Raw genomic sequence first — 17220 nt, 5'->3', positions numbered from 1 at the left:
TTTTCTGGAACCAGAACAAGTTGAAGATGTGGCATTATTGAGAGGACTTCAATTGTGCATGAGTTTGGGTATCTCTAAGCTGATTATCGAAAGTGATTGTTTGTTCCTAGTAGAAAAGGTTAAAAGATCATCGGGGTCCAATGCAGCTATACGATCTGTGGTAGCAGATTTAAAAGGTTTGATGCAAACTTTTCCTCAGTGCAGTATTCAGCATAGCAACAGATTCAAAAATGAGGCTGCCCATTGTCTTGCAAGACATGCCTGGTCCATAGAAAATATGTTTATTTGGTGGAATAGTATACCTACTATCATTAATAACTTAATTTTCATTGATCAACAATATTGTAACCTATCCCACAGTGATATGCCAATATGAAATGAAGAGTTTTTCTATCAAAAAATAAAAAATAAAATAAGTTCTAAAAGAAGGGCACCCAAAGGACCAAAGGCAAAGTGGTTCTCTCGGACCCAAAAATGCAGAGGTTTCTCTCTCTCCAGGTTGCCTCAAACCTCCCCAAGAAACTCTCTAACACCTCCACTTCCTCTTCACTTCTCCATGCTCGCCGTTTCCTACCCTTCTATTCCGCTATCAAACCGAATAACCCAGCCCAAAACCAACTTCTCTGCTCTTTTCACCCATTTCACCACCAGTCTCATTCGCGACATATTTTTTCAGGGAAATCTATTTATGGGTTCCTCTCAAAGCCAGCGATTGCAAAGCAGTTCTTGTTGGACTCCACAAATAATTTCTTGAGGGCCTCAAGCAAGAGTGTTGCAGATTGTAGAGTTCGGTTTGTTGGAGCTCAATTTCATAGGCAGAGCTTTAGGTTCAACCCGAGTTTTGATTCTCATAGGCGTGGCTGGTAATGTGTTTGCTTTGTGCTTAAGAGTCTGTTTGCTTAGACATTATAAGAAAAAGGAAGAACATTTGGAATTTCTTTTGTGGAATCTTATTTTGTTCTCTCTGCATCCAAGCATTTTCTATAATGTTTATCTGTCCGGGAAAAAGCACACAATGTAGTCATTATGTGAACCGGAAATTGAGGCTTTTTAGATTTCTCAAATTTAGCGCGAACTTTTTAACCCGAAAAAACTTGTGTAATATTCCTGAGAACAATATACAGAGCCATTTTTTTCGCTTCTGGGTTTATGGTTGATTTTATTTGTAAAAGTAAAGGCTGTATACCAAGGCCGGAGAAGGACAGTACGTGTCAGATAGGGGTGTAAATGCACAATTTCCATTATGGTTAAACACTCCATTGATCTTTCTGTTTGTACCAAAAGCACCTGTCTTCTAAACCTAAACTTCATTTCTCTTCAGTTTCTGATCTTAATATTTTGAATTTAAGATTTAAATTTTATTTTCGGTAATTTAGTTTGAAAATGTAAATCTGTCGTGCTATTTTTTAATATAAGGGTCGTGCAACTGTGCCGCTCGTGCTATTTTTCTGATCTGAATACCCTTCGTGTTTATAAATAGAATTTGACTTACTGTAAAAAATTCATAGGATCTCTAGTATTTCTTGTAATAATTTTACAAGTTATTTCTACTTTAAAAGCCCCTGTTTGGATTGGAAATTCACCTCAACTCATCTCATCTCATCATTACAACTTTCTCAAAATTCCACACAAAATATAATAAACAATTTAACTTTTTCAAATTTCAAAACAATAATAATATTAAAAAATAATATTGTAACCATATTTTATTCTACTATTCACAAACATCTCAACTCATCTTTGAATCTAAATCAGGAAAATCCATTTTTATTTATAGATTACCAGTTTGTGTGTTAACTTCATAAAAAATGGATGGGTTTCACTATTGTAATCCATTGTTAGAATGGGACCCTTCTGCTCTTATATACTTTGCAATTTAAAACTGTTGTTAAGTTCTTCCATGTCAGCAAGTTCTCTCCTGTTGTCAGGAGATCATGGTTTCAAGGATTCACTGTTGATGGTGTGGTTTATGGCTTGATTATGGCTAATGTAGCTGTTTTTATGTTATGGCGTGTCGCAGATCCTCAATTTATGAGGAAAAACTTTATGGTGAGTCATTTTTAAACTATATGCTGCTTAATCCTTTTTTTGATAGTTAAACAAAAATTTTATTGTTAATAAAGAATTGGCATAGCCCAAGTAGATGGGATGAATATAAGAACCACACCTAGTTAAGAAGGATAAGTAGATGAAAGGAAGTCATGAAAGCTTAGTCTATTGAAATCTATAGCTAGCACCCAAAGGAACAAAATATTGAAAAAGAGGCATTTTTGTTCACTAAGGAAGCTGTCCCAGCAAACAATGGCTTTTAGTGATGCCTTACTCCTGATACTTTTCCAAGGAAAGGGAGAATTCACTTGAGAAGTGAGGACCTTGTAAAATGAGCTTTAAGTGAATTTCCCTTTCTTGGAAGCACTCCAAAGCATTTTATTTCTGCTTCCAGCTCCAAGATCAATAGAGGATCATAAGGTGAAGAAATCGGTGAAGGCCCCTATCTCCCAAATTGAAATCTGCTTTGAACAAACTTACATCCCACTGAAGAGAGCCATAGAAAACTTCAAATGAATCAGCCACTGAAGCCTCCTCACGAGAAATCCCATGGACTATTGGGAAAGCATTCTTGAGGACCCTGTCCCTACACCATAAATCATGCCAGAGCTTGATCCTGGAACCATCACCCATCTCCACTTTAGGGTGTTTAGTGAACAGACCCATCATTTTCTGATATATTTCCACAGACCCACGCTATAGGTCCATTTACCTCTTTCGTGCACCCTCCCCCCCAAAAACTAAGTCAATTACCTCCTTCCACAAAGCATCCCTCTCCTATCGGTAACACTACAATGACTTTCCTAGTAGGTCTTGATTGAATCTAAGTTTTGAACTCCCAATATTCCCCTGGAAATCAGAGAGCATACCTCATCCCAATTAATAAGGTGAAACTTGAACTAATCCCAATTCCTTCCCATGAGAATTGAGAAATCACGTTGGAGCTTCTACATGCGATTAGCTGCACTAGAGGGAAAAGGGAACAATGATAAGAAATATGTAGGTAAATGGAAAATAATGCTCTTAATTAAGGTGGTCCTAAAAATACATCATCTTTCAACTAGCCAACATGTGCTCCATCTTTTCAGTCAGACCTTTGCAAATGAACTTAGCCTCAAAGGAGGCTCCTGAAGGGAGACCAACTTAATTCATTAGGCAGAGTTGATACCTTGCAACCCAATATGCTAGCCAAACCCCCAATGAAAGGAAGATTTCACACTGGAACTAATTCTGACAGGGCTAAGTTCACTTTTATACCAGAATCAGTTTCAAAGCATAAGAGAATAGCCCTTGGAGAGTTAATGGCCACAGAATATTAAAGTGTCATCTGCAAGCAACAAATGATAAATGCTGAGATATCCTACTGAAAATCTAGATAGGAAACCACCCTCCACCTGAACTGACAACATTCTACTAAAAGCTTCCATGAAAATTACAAAAAGTAAAGGAGACAGTGGTTTGCCTTGTCTAAGTCACAAGGACCACTGAAGAAACCACCAGGAGTACCATTCAGCAACACAGAGAATTGAACCGTGGAGATATACTGCATTGTCCAAGAATGCCACTTCTCCCCAAAACCACACCTCCCAGCAAATAATATAGAAAGTCCCAGTCAACTATGCAGGCATAAGTCTTCTATTCAGGCATTCAAAGCAATCCTATATCTCTAGACTTAAGTCTTCTATTCAGGCATTCATCTGCAATAAGCACCGAGTCTGGAGTTTATTTCCCTCTAATAAACATGCCATAATGTAGATTATGTTTTCCATACTTCAACTTGATTGGGCACTCTGTTTCTAGATTGGTTTGTGTCAGAAGCAAGCTAAGTCTTAGGATACAGCTCAAGCGGTGTCAAGAAAACTTTAAATAATATAACAAGCATGTGCTTCTGTGAGGGAAAAATGGCTTTTTCTTTAAAGAGGGGATAAATAAAGTTGGCTATAATCACATAAGACTTTGGAACAAAGGATAGACATGTTGACAATGGCCATCTTCCATTCTTCCAATTGGATTCAATTTAATATGATATCTTCCTAAACTCATGACTTATTGATGTTCTCTGAACAGATCTCACTGGATAATATTACAAGTGGACGACTGCATGTGTTGATAACTTCTGCATTCAGTCATATTGATGTCGGGCATATTGTTTCCAACATGATCGGATTATACTTCTTTGGAATGAATGTAAGGGTTCTGTACTTCTGTGTCTGTTGTTTTATACTTGTGTCTGACAATTTGCAAACATCACATTTTAATCCATTTTTTAATATAATTGAAACAAATATACAATTTTTTAAATAAATAAATAATATTTAATTTTTTAATATGAACGAAAGATTCAGATTTTTCAGATTTTCTTAACAGCTTCTAGTTTGGGGATGTATGGGAATTACTAGAAATTGGATTTTTATGTGATGAAGGTATTGATAATTGTGTCTCTCTATTTTTTTTTTTTTTGTTGCGTAAGTCTACCAGATTACTACAGTCTACACACCTTGTCAAGCTGTTAGGTTTGTTAACCATATCATCCTAACTCTAGCCTTACTAATTAGGAGGGTGAGAGAGAAGCTTAGATTTTGTTTTCTGATGAACAAAGGGAGTTTTATCAAAGAACAGAGAACACATTTCGCAAGAGCCTTTAAGCCTTATAGAAGGAGGATACATAAAAACTAAACACGAACCCCTATGGTTAAGATTTTAAAACCACGAAAAAAGATGTTGACATTTGGTCATCTGATGGAAATAGTCAGCTGTGTTTCTATTAGTTGAGTCGGGATTCTAAAATTTCTATAAATGATATGTGCTACCAATTTTTTTATTGAGTTTCCATGTAGAACCCAATTGACTGATTTTGTTAACTTGGATTATCTAATTTTCCTTGTAGGCAATGGAGAAAACCTAGACAGATAATCACTGCCATATGATATGTAGGAAATTTGTAGGTTTTATTTAACTTTCCAGTGTGCACTCTTTTTGGTCAGTATTTGCTGAGGGATAAAGACACCATTTTAATCTTAAGAAACGAATTAGTTCTCTTTCCTGTTTGTTTTGCTTGTAAAATTTGGAGTTTGTAAAATTTCATATTTCTGTCAATTAATTTTGAGTTTGTACATTTCATATATGGCTGTTCTGCTAATTTCTCACATTGGCAGATTGGAAGAGCTTTCGGACCTGAATTTTTGCTTAAGTTGTATCTTGCCGGGGCTCTTGGTGGTTCAATATTTTTCTTGGCGCACAAAGCCTTTATTGCCTCATCATCAAAGGTACAAATGCCTGGGGAGAGTGACTTAACTAGTATGAGCTGCGATAAAAAGTATGAGTCAACATACTTCTCTCTGAGCACTATTAATCAAATTTTATTTGATGAATCTTTTGCATTGATGCTAATATATTTTGCCTTGAGAAATATTTGTTATAAGGACCTTTAGAAATAAATTTTGCAAATAATTAGTCCAATGGAATCTTTTCTGGTGTGTCTCTCATGCATTATGCCGTTTTGCAGGGCCTAACTAATTTCTGGTTCTTATCAGAAAGAAGAAAGGAGAAAATAAATTTGTTCTATGGATGACTACCAAGCCTATTGAAACTTCAGTCTTTAAAGAAAATGTGTCAATTATTTTTTTTTTATAAGTAAGAAAAATTTATTAATCCTCATAATTAGGCAAAGTCCAAGTACACATGTAGTATACAAGAGAAATATACCTAATTACAGCCTAATGGCAAACAAAGAAGCGTACAAGTCATTAAAATTAGCCCCCTCTTAATACAATTGTCTTAGCCCAAAGTAACAAAGATTGATAAAAGAAAGCTCTAATACCCCCTAAAGAACGTTCTCTATTTTCAAAGCGTCGTCCATTCCTCTCGTTACATATACACCACATAAGACACACAGGCACCATCTTCCAAACCTCCACTACTTGACGATTTCCCCGTACTCCACTCCAACAAGCCAAGAGTTCCACCACCCTCTTAGGCATCACCCACGCAATGTCCAGCCTTTAAATATATCATCCCAAAGAGCCTTCGCCACTTCACAATGGAGAACAAGATGGTCTGTTGATTCTCCATTTCTTTTGCACATAAAGCACCAATCCATTATGATAATACCGCGCTTCCTCAGCTTGTCTATGGTCAGAATTTTTCCATGAGAGGCCAACCAACCAAAAAAAGCAACTTTTAGAGGCACTTTGCTTTTCCAAATATGCTTCCAAGGGAAAACAGTAGAAGATTGAGAACTCAAAGCATTATAAAAGAATCTTGCTGAGAAGTTCTTGTTCCCAGGATGAATCCACAACAGTTTGTCCTCTACACCATGCTCGAAAATCAATGCGTACAGGGTGCTGTATAAGTTAGAAATATCTCCCACTTCCCAATCTGGGACTGCTCTTATAAATGGCACGTTCCACTGCAGCAGGCCATTTGAAGTGTCCATAAGATTAAGGGAAAGCCTCCTTAAGAGCAACCTTACTGCACCAGACATCAAACCAAAATCTGTCCCTAGTGCCTCGACCCACCGTAAATCTGAAATTACAAAAGAAATCCTCCCAGCCCTTCCTAATAACTTGGAAAGATATATCATGCACTATATTATTGTAATCGTGACCATTGTAACTCTATCTTGCTGTCTTTTTGCTGCAGGGCCAACATCTGTGGAATCTGGACCCATCGAAGACACCAGGATTGGTATGCTTTTGGCAACCTTTTTCATAGTGAGAGCCTCATATCTTCTAATCAAAAAAGGCAACTAAATGAATGTGTATGCCTTCTCATGATTTGTCAATTATACATGAATAAAATTGAATCTTGTTGGAAATGATGTCTACTGATATCTTAAACCAATACTTGGTTCACTTTGTTTTACAAGACAGTGCCAGTTGGAATGAAACTTTGCAAATTTGCCTTAAAACTTGGATTTCCTCTTCTTAAGACATTTGATTTTATCCATTTCTTTTTTTCATTAACTATAGTGCACATCACACCAGATTGATCTTACGTCCATTGTGTTTATACAGTCCCTTGTTATTTTTCCGATACGGTACAGTTTTTCCCAATAGATTTTTAAGGGCAAGGAACCTAATCCCTTATTTACATTCAGGCCAAAGCAAATCATTTCTTTGTTACTTAAACTATATGAGTTGTTTTATGATATAAACCAATGCATGGAAGTCATGAAAATTAATTGCGTTGTATAGGTATATACCTACTCTTCATTATATCATGGTTTACATTTGTTTTCTTGAGAAAACTTGTTTCAAAGCTCTGATTTTCTAGAAAATGGTGGAGGATTGCAGGACACTTCCTGAATTTCGTGGAGCATTTGCTGAAACATGAAACTTGTTTGACTATTGAGTTTATTTGTGTTGTCTAGGGGGCAAGTGGGGCTGTGAATGCTATCATGCTGCTTGATATATTCCTCTTTCCAAAATCTACGCTCTATTTTGAATTTATTATCCCAGTCCCTGCCATCTTACTGGTAAGCTCACCTTTAGCCTCTATCGATTTGATTGTGCGAGACAAATACTTAAAATCCTCATAATACACCTTTTGTTAATTGTCATTGCAGGGTATCTTCCTAATAGGAAAAGATATCTTGAGGATAATAGAGGTATGCTCGATTTCTTCTATGACCAGCCATTTTCCTTAACAAAGTTTCATGATTATATGGGGGTACAACATAACAAAGTGACTCCAGTTATCTTTTGTACTGCTTAATCTGCACAGATGCTATTCCTATTTTTTTTGTTTTTCTGTTGGCTGTGAGATTCAATATATGCAAGGGATGTCAAATATGAATTTTCCCATTGAATCATCTCGTCTTCCATATTCTTGTCTGACCGCTAACTGACCTTATCTATTGTGAATTTTCAATGCCCTTTCTTAATTCTCTAAATGAGACAACCCTGCCCATATATGGAACTGCATGATAAGTTGATAACCTCAGCCAAATTGTCCTGATAAGCACCAGGTGCTATTGATTTATAATCTCAATTGATCAATCTTTAAGTGCCCCTGCTGTAGGAGCAGACCAATGAATCATTGAAGATATGGGTTTATATTATTGTTTTTGTTGTACTGTTGCAGGGAGACAGCCATATATCAGGAGCAGCACACTTGGGGGGTGCTGCAGTTGCGGCTATAACCTGGGCTCGAATTCGGAAAGGACGTTTCTAAATCATACCTGAGTTTGAAAAAGATTTTTCTAAATCATACCACAATTCTATAAACTCCTTTCTCTAGTGCCATTATCGTCGGTTTTCCTTTTCTTGTGTTTAAACCTCCCTATGATTACTTGTAATGTGATAGGCTAGAAACGGTGGAAACGTGACTGCTTCTTAGGCCAGTGAGGTTTAGAGTTGGTGCATGTTAGGAAATGCATCCATTTTTCCTTCTTACTCCGAAGGAAATTTCATGAAAATGGCATGTTTAGCAGCAGTACTACCAGGCTTGTGTGTTTCTTTTTTCTTTTCTTTTTAGTTTTTTCCCATTAATTTCATGAAAATAGCATGTTTAGCTGGGTGTAGAATGATTCATTGACCAGGCTGGTATTACTATCAGCGGTACAAGTACATTATATTCTCCACCCCTATTTGACCACGGGGGTGGAGGTAGATTGTAATATCCCTAACTGGAGAATGCAATCAAGCGCGCGCGCACAGATGAAATCCCAAAAAATAAAAAAAAAGAAAAGAAAACGAAGAAAAATATAGAGATCGAGCTATTTTTGGCAAAACAACATTTCTCCCTTTTCCTTCTTTTTCTTCAATTTTCTCGCAAACCAAACACTCCACTTGTAACTCAAGGCATGTTATGACTCTAGCTATATGTAATGGATGACAATGGAATGTAATGTAGTAATGATAGTGAAAAAGGAGTAAGAACAGAATGATAGTAAAAATGGAAATACTGATTGCTTGAAATGCTACGGGATCTTCGAGGGTCCCTAAACTTCCAATAGTACGTTCATAAAATACTTTTTAGATAAAACAAAATAGCATCTCTCCTTCCATCCTTATAGTCATGGATGTCAGAGAGTACAGACAATTCATAACTATTTTTATTCTATTCTTTCTTCAGGCAGTAGGTGTGTGCGTAACGGAATCAACAAGTCAGCAGCAGCTCTACTTAACCAGACGACGCCGTATTGCTCTTCCCTCAAAACTCAACACTTAATTAAACTCTAAAAACGCAACCTTCCTTCCTTCGGAAACGACACCGTAATTCCCTGGTCACACGACATCATATCAGCTTCCCCATTTACTTCACTTGTAACACACGAACTCAACACTTCTCTTTCTCTCGCATGATGTTCTGCTGACTGAAACCCTTCTTCCACAGACTGCTCAAATTATCTCCTTCTACCATCCCCTTTCGATCTGAGCTTCTAACAATCCCCTTCGCTTAAAGAACCTTGCCCACAAGGTGCGGGTAACGTTCTTGCAGTTTCCAGAGTAGTTCCCATGTACTGTCTTCGGGAGGAGCCCCAACCCACTTAATCAGTACCTCTGTTACGGCACGGCCCCCTAGCCTCTTTAAGCATCGATCCACCACCTTCTCTGGTTCTGGTGAGATTTCCCCTTCCTTGTCCGTGGGTGGCAGTGTTGGAAAGAGCTGAATCTGAGATCCCAGTTTCTTCTACAGACAAGAAATATGGAATACCGGGTGTGTGTGTGACGATGCTGGAAGCTCTAAGCGATAAGCGACGGTTCCAAGCTTTTGAAGAATCTTAAATGGTCTGAAGAACCTGGGATACAGTTTTAGATTCCGACGTCTCAACACGGAATTCTGTCGATAGGGCTGCAAACGTAAGTACACCCACTCTCCAATCTCGAAACTTCTCTTGGTTCTCCTTTGATCTGCAAAAAATTTCATAGGGTTTTGAGCCCACGCGAGATTTTCCTTTAACAGCTCTTTGATCTGTTCTCTTGTTTTCAGGAATTGATCCACTGCCTCTATAGCTGAAGTACCTGGTATATATGACAATAGACGAGGGGGAGGATACCCATACAGCGCTTCGAAAGGTGAGATTTTTGTTGAAGTATGATAAGAGCTGTTGTAACTATATTCTGCCAAGGGAAGCCACTTACTCCATTGTCTCTGTTTAGTGCCTGTGTAACAACGTAAATAAGTTTCTAGACACTTATTAAGAGCCTCAGTTTTTCCATCCGACTGAGGATGATAGGCTGAGCTAAAACTAAGTGTAGATCCTTGTAATTCAAATAAACCCTTCCAAAATGAGCTTAAAAATACTATGTCACGGTCAGAAACTATCGATTTAGGAAGTCCGTGCAGCTTGAAAACCTGGTCCATGAATATCTGCGCAACTCCTTGAGCAGTGTAAGGGTGAGATAAAGCAAGAAAATGGCCATACTTAGTGTATCGATCCACTACCACCAATATGACACTAACTCCATTCGATAAAGGCAAACCTTCGATAAAATATAAGGAAATATCAGACCAAGCTTGGTTGGGAATAGGTAAGGGTTGTAATAAACTGGGTGAGGCCACTGTTTCACTCTTGTTCACTTGACAAACGTCACACTCCCTTATTTTCCTTTTGATGTCATTTTTCATTCCCTTCCAAAAAAAATCTCGCTTAGCCCGTTGATAGGATTTTAAAAAACCTGTGTGACCAGCTTGTGGATCCACATGTAGATAATCCAGCACCTTGTTTTTAAAATTGGAATCTGGAACTAACACAATTCTACCCTTCTTAAGAATAATCCCTTGTTGGACAGTATATCCTTGAGGAACAGAAATATTGTACTACAGTTTATCTAACAAATCAGCCATCTCAGCTGAAGCCTTATAACTATTTTTTAATTCTTCAATCCATTCCACTGTAGGAAAAGTTATCAAGGCTAAGCAACCATCTCCCTCTTCATTTCCTTCCATTTTCCTTGAAAGGGCATCGGCTACCTTATTGTCTTTTCCCTTTTTGTACTCGATACAGAAGTCAAACCCCATGAGCTTCGTGATCCACTTCTGTTGTGCAACTGTACCCACCTTCTGTTCCAACAAGAACTTCAAAGCCTATTGGTCAGTCTTAACAACAAAAGATTGACCCAATAAGTAAGGTCTCCAACGCTGTACTGCTGTAACTAAGGCAAACAATTCTTTTTCGTAAGTGGACGACAGCAGTGCCTTCCCTTTTAAAGCCTTACTCATATAAGCTAAGGGTCTACCTTCTTGCATTAAAACTACCCCAATGCCTTTCCCACTAGCATCACACTCAATCACAAAATATTTACTGAAATCCGGTAGTTTAAGAACCGGGGGTTGTGAGACAGCTTGTTTCAAAGCTGCAAATGCCCTGCTGGCCTCCAAGTTCCAAGAAAAAGAGTTTTTCTTCAACAAGGAGGTAAAGTCCATAATTTCGAATGAATTTCCTGTAATAACCCGTGAGTCCTAGGAATCCTCGTAAGGCCTTCATGTTCTTAGGCTTAGGCCATTCTAGCATGGCCTTAATCTTGGAAAAATCTGCCATAACCCCTTCCGAATTAATGATATGGCCTAAATAATCAACTTTAGCCACTCCAAACCGACACTTGGATTTTTTTGCATACAAATTGTGCTGTTTCAGCATCTTCAACACCTCTCTCAAATGGTTCACATGCTCTTCTCTCGATTTACTATATACCAAGATATCGTCAAGGAATACAAGTACGAATTTCCTCAAAAAAGGTTTGAATATATCGTTCATTAACCCTTGAAATGTGGCTGGAGCGTTAGTAAGACCAAAAGGCATCACTAAAAACTCGTAATGTCCGTCATGGGTCCGAAAGGCTGTTTCAAGGATGTCACTAGGCACTACCCTCACTTGGTGATAACCCGATCGCAAATCCAGCTTAGAAAAAATCACCGCCCCAAAGAGCTCATCTAATAATTCATCTATAACTGGAATGGGAAACTTTACCTTTACTGTCTCCCTATTAAGTGCCCTATAATCCACACAAAGTCGCCAACTGCCATCGGCTTTACGAACCAGCAAAACAGGGGAGGAAAAGGGGCTAGAACTTGGTCTAATCACTCCCGATTTTAACAATTCAGCCACAATATTTTCAATTTCTGTTTTCTGGTAGTATGGGTATCGGTAGGGTCTATTTGTGATAGGTTGGGTGCCTTCCTTGAGAATTATACGATGGTCATGGTTACGAGGTGGTGGTAGCCCTTGGGGTTTATTAAAAACCTCACTAAAACCCTCCAACAGCTCTGAAAACTGTTCATCCATCTTCCCACAGTCGGGTTCCTCACCTTTATCACACATAATTTGTAAGAGAATTCCCTTCCCTTTTGGCTATAGTTGCTTTTAATGTCTTCTCACTATCCTCCACCACGGAAGGGCTCAATTTCAGCCCCTTAAATTCTATGGTCTTCCCCTTCCACATAAAACTCATAAGCAACTTGGAAAAATCCCACATGATAGGGCCCAAGGTTTCTAACCATTGAACCCCTAAAACAATATCACAACCAGCTAGCTCTAATAAATGTAGAGGAAATTGTAGTAAGTTACCTTGCACTTTCAATTGCACGGTTCGACACAACCCTTCACTGTTTAGGCCTTGACCATTTGCTACCCTCACCTTTAAATTTACTAAATAATCCACTGGTAGCTGCAATTTTGAGGCCAGTGCAGTATCTATAAAGTTGTGTGAGCTGCCCGAGTCTAGTAGAATCACCACTTGCTCTCCTTTAATACTTCCCACCAACCTCATAGTGCGCACTGTCGGGGTTCCAGCTATGGCAGCCAAGGAAATCTCCAGTTCATCCTTGCTGCTGGACAGGATCTGTATGTGCTTATTTTCTTCCTCTTTCTCACTAGCTTCCTTCTCCTCTTCATCTACTACTTCTTCATCCACTTGCAAAAAATAAATTCTGGGGTTCTTGCAAGTGTGTGCTAGATTCCATTTCTCATCACAATGATAGCACAACCATTTTCGTCGTTTCTCATCCATGTGCATGGAGGTTACAGGTTTAGTAAAACCCCCTGGTTTCTTCCATTTGTTGTAATTATCCTTGGAGTAAGGATTTCCTTCTATTGGTGTAGCAATCTTTTCCACCATTGGTTTATTGAATTTCTTTGTACTGGTATGGTATTCTTCTTGCATTTTTGCTAATCCATAGGCTCCATTTAAGTTCATAGGATTCAACATGCGGATGGGGATGCGAATCTCGTCCTTCAAGCCACTGAGGAAACAACTCAACTTATGTAAATCCGATAGGCCCCTCAAACGATTGGATAATGTTTCAAACTCTGCCATATATCCCGCCACTAAGCTGGTCTATTTGAGTCTCATTAATGCCTCCATGGGGTCGTCATATGCTGTTGGCCCGAAACGAAGGAGTAATGATCTGCAAAAAGTGTCCCAATTAAGGCAGAATCCTCCCTCTGCAGCATTTTGGAACCATACGAGGGCATCGCCTTCCATGTGGTATGAGGCCATCAATAGCCTCTGTGCTAGTGGCATTTGGTGAAACTCGAAGTAATGGTTGACTTTAAAAAGCCATGCAGCTGGATTAACTCCTTGAAAATGAGGAAAATCAAGTTTGACTCCCCTGAGGTTGAACTTTCGTGGATCTGGATTTTCCACTTCCAGAGGCATTTCTGGGTTGATTGGGGGAGGGGTGGATTGTGTGGCTGTGCAAAAAGGGTACGTGACATATCCTTAATTTCCTGGACATCATTCTTCACTGTACTAACATCTGTTTTCAATTCCAGGATTTCATTTTGCTGAGTCTCCAACTGATTCTGCAAGACTTCATATTGGTGTTTGGATCTTGTGTTTTCGGCCATGGTGATGTTTTCTGGGTTGAATATTGGATGCTGGTTGTTTGTGTGGTGTTTTCTGGGTTTGGGATTGAATGATGTATTCTGGTAGGACTTGTTTGGGTAGGAATGGGTAGGATCGACGGCACTTGATACCAATTGTTATGACTCTAGCTATATGTAATGGATGACAATGGAATGTAATGTAGTAATGATAGTGAAAAAGGAGTAAGAACAGAATGATAGTAAAAATGGAAATACTGATTGCTTGAAATGCTATGGGATCTTCAAGGGTCCCTAAACCTCCAATAGTACGTTCATACAATGCTTTTTAGATAAAACAAAATAGCACCCCTCCTTCCATCCTTATAGTCATGGATGTTAGAGAGTACAGACAATTCATAACTGTTTTTATTCTATTCTTTCTTCAGGCAGCAGGTGTGTGCGTAACGGAATCAACAAGTCAGCAGCAGCTCTACTTAACCAGACGACGCTGTATTGCTCTTCCCTCAAAACTCAACACTTAATTAAACTCTAAAAATGCAACCTTCCTTCCTTCGAAAATGACACCGTAATTCCCTGGTCACACGACATCGTATCAGCTTCCCCATTTACTTCACTTGTAACACACGAACTCAACACTTATCTTTCTCTCGCATGATGTTCTGCCGACTGAAACCCTTCTTCCACAGATTGCTCAAATCGTCTCCTTCCACCATCCCCTTTCGATCTGAGCTTCTAACAAGGCACTACATCAAGTCTTGGAGGAGTCGAGCAATGTGAGCTTTTGGCCTAGCCACTCTATTCCTCCATTTTTATTTCCTTCGTTTTCCTGGTAAAGAATAAGTGTCGAAAAACATATAACAATTCCTAGAAAGCATAATGTGCTTGTGTGTGAAAATGTAAAACAAACTTTGGTATTAAGGTTAAGATAGTTTCAGCCATGGAGCGAAGGTGTTCAAATGTGAAGGAGTTTTAACATTTAAAAATGGATCAAGGATAAGGGATTGGATGGAAATGCACCAAAGATTCATCTTTGGCTTGTGTGGGTTTCCGCTATAGGGTATATTGAAGATCTATGCATAAAACATAAGGAGTTTTATGGCTTGTGTGTGGGTTTCGGCTATAGGGTATATTGAAGATCTATGCATGCATAAAACATGAAGGAGTTTTATGTCTATGCTTGAACCTAGTCGTATAAATAGGAATTATACATAGACTTCTTCTCTTTGAAGAAGGAAAAAGTCGTTCTTCAACTTCCATTGTATTGAAAGATGGTTGACACCATGAGAGATTGTACAATCTTCGAGCATAGTAGATTTTTCCCTAGACTCTCTATGGATGTAAGTTTTTATGTCGATTATGTAAATATGTCTCTCTTATTTATTTTTCATGTACTTTATTTATTCTTTATTTTTATGGATGAACATTTGAACACTGAATCAACGCTTATGCCATCATTGTGGACCATTCAATCAAACCGTCAAACTTTGATTCCTCTAAAAAAATGCATCAACAATAGTTACATTATTTGCAACTTCCTTGTTCATAAAAAGTTAGATTCTTTCATTTCAAGGGATAACTTGTATCTATGTGCTATGTGCTTTTAAATTTACGTGAAGTTTGCCTTCGATATCCTCATGCCATGTGTTAAGGACATGTTTCACCGCTATGCACTCCCTTTCTTCTACAACCAAAGAGCGAGATGGCTTGGGGGGTTGAACAAGGCCCCTCCGATGCTTATGTCAGTAACAATATGAATCTTCTTAGAGTCAATTATTCTAGAGACTTTTATTAGCGTACCTGGATTATTTAAATAGAGGACTTGCCTTCTTAGGATCACCTAGACTAACTATCTTGCCCACTATTTGAAATTTGAATCTCGGAACCTTTGGGTTATCCACTCATTTTGAATGAGTGAATATCCTAATTGCCTCATAATAAGTAGGTGGGCGTTCCTGTCTTTAATAAACTAGCCTAAGGCCTAAGGAGTTTGAGCCTTGAGTGGCAGAATTTTTTGCACCCCCATGACCTAGGCCTAGGGTGGTACCCCGCGAACCCTTATGGTGGTATTAAAGTCCTTTCACCATGCCAATCCCACAAGCCACTTATCCATGTTCTTTCAATCACGATGGGACACAAAGTCATAATAGAAAAGAAAAACTTGCATTAGATCTAGGGATAATGTAACACTAGGGCCAGCCAAGTCTATTAAATATTTTTGGGCTTATGTATAAAAAAACTCATTTGAATTTTAACGAGTAATTTCAAAGTAACTTATGGGTCAAAACTTTATTTTAACAGAGTATGAATTTCAATGGGCTCAATGATTGGACAAAGGCCCAAATAAAAATTCACGAACCAAGGGATCGGAATAATTAGAACTTGGCCCAAGAAAATTTTTTTAAACATAGAAGATATTGTTGGACGAGAGATTTATTTTGGACACGAGGATTATGGCTCAATTTATTTATCAAGTTCAAGCTCATTAAAGTGTCCAATTTCAGGCACGCTAAAGTTAAAATTTCAGAGTCCCCTTTGTGATAACATTTCTTAAACTACTGTCTTATATATATTTAAACCCATGGACGTAAATCACACCGCATCTTCTACCTACATTTCTTTCAAGTAGACGAGTCCACCACAATACTCAGCATGCACGGCATGCTAATTGCCATGCACGTCCTTACGTATTCTAGAAACAACGACGAAGCAAACTTTCCACTGCCTGGCTTGATTGTTCTTTCGATGAAACAAATCTTTCATGACTACCACCTTAATTTTTTTTTCTCTATCCCTCACATTTACGACAACTATATATACAACACGTTTACGTTAGACTATACGGGTGTTCCTTCCTATAACTATGGTTGCCACCGCTAGATTTTTTCGGTGAAACAATTTCTTCATGTTGTTAACCAGCTAGCACCCGAGGCCAAACAAAATAAATTTGCACTGAACGCCATCCTCCGCACCGTAGCATCACCAACATCATGCACATTCATCCTTCCTCACCTAGCACCTCCATAAGCCAACCACCATGGCCTACTGTCCAGCAGCCACTTCTCCTAGCGTCAACCATGAGACCACCATGAACGACCCACACTGTCCCAGCTCCACCACAGCTCAGTTTCTATTCACTCGGAGACAATAGTAAACTTCTCCACACATGACATCTAGCAACGGAGACCCACGTTAACTCAGGAGAAACTAGCGTGCCGAGGTCTTCCACTCACGGCAGAAGCCACCAACACCACCACCCCTCCCCCATCTCATGGAAACCCAGCTAGTTGTTCCCTGTTTTAGCTCCCGAAAATAGAGCAACAACAGCTCAGTGCCCATCTCATTCGGACCCATCACACAGCGCCAGCCCCACCCCGTCGTCACCACACTGCACAGAAACT

The 17220-nt window shown here is 38.8% G+C and overlaps 1 protein-coding gene across 2 annotated transcripts; it reads left to right on the top strand.

Moving 5' to 3' along the window:
• The first annotated feature begins 441 nt into the window (after positions 1–441).
• Positions 442–8693, top strand: LOC108996644 (RHOMBOID-like protein 12, mitochondrial). 2 transcript variants are annotated; one of them, XR_001997058.2, is made up of 8 exons: positions 442–863; positions 1929–2049; positions 4117–4236; positions 5205–5365; positions 6691–6735; positions 7421–7525; positions 7616–7657; positions 8134–8693. XR_001997058.2 is itself a non-coding variant. In XM_018972655.2 (8 exons), the coding sequence occupies exons 1-8, from the start codon at positions 475–477 to the stop codon at positions 8221–8223; spliced, it is 1023 nt and encodes a 340-aa protein (XP_018828200.1). In that variant the 5' UTR covers positions 442–474; the 3' UTR covers positions 8224–8689. The 2 variants fall into 2 exon arrangements, 1 of the variants encoding a protein (XP_018828200.1); XM_018972655.2 differs by having other exon boundaries at positions 5205–5315; positions 8134–8689.
• Positions 8694–17220: the final 8527 nt, after the last annotated feature.

Source organism: Juglans regia, chromosome 9, assembly GCF_001411555.2.
Source record: "Juglans regia cultivar Chandler chromosome 9, Walnut 2.0, whole genome shotgun sequence".
In the NCBI taxonomy this organism is placed as follows: Eukaryota; Viridiplantae; Streptophyta; class Magnoliopsida; order Fagales; family Juglandaceae; genus Juglans; species Juglans regia.
Note: the sequence above shows the minus strand (reverse complement) of the source record. Positions and strands in the feature narration are given on the sequence as shown.

Excerpts from the sequence above, each read along its gene's own strand:
- LOC108996644 (XM_018972655.2), top strand. The coding sequence starts at position 475 with ATGCAGAGGTTTCTCTCTCTCCAGGTTGCCTCAAACCTCCCCAAGAAA. Across the intron at positions 6,736-7,420 it reads CATCGAAGACACCAGGATTG|GGGGCAAGTGGGGCTGTGAA; the intron begins GTATGCTTTTGG and ends TGTGTTGTCTAG. Across the intron at positions 7,658-8,133 it reads ATATCTTGAGGATAATAGAG|GGAGACAGCCATATATCAGG; the intron begins GTATGCTCGATT and ends GTACTGTTGCAG.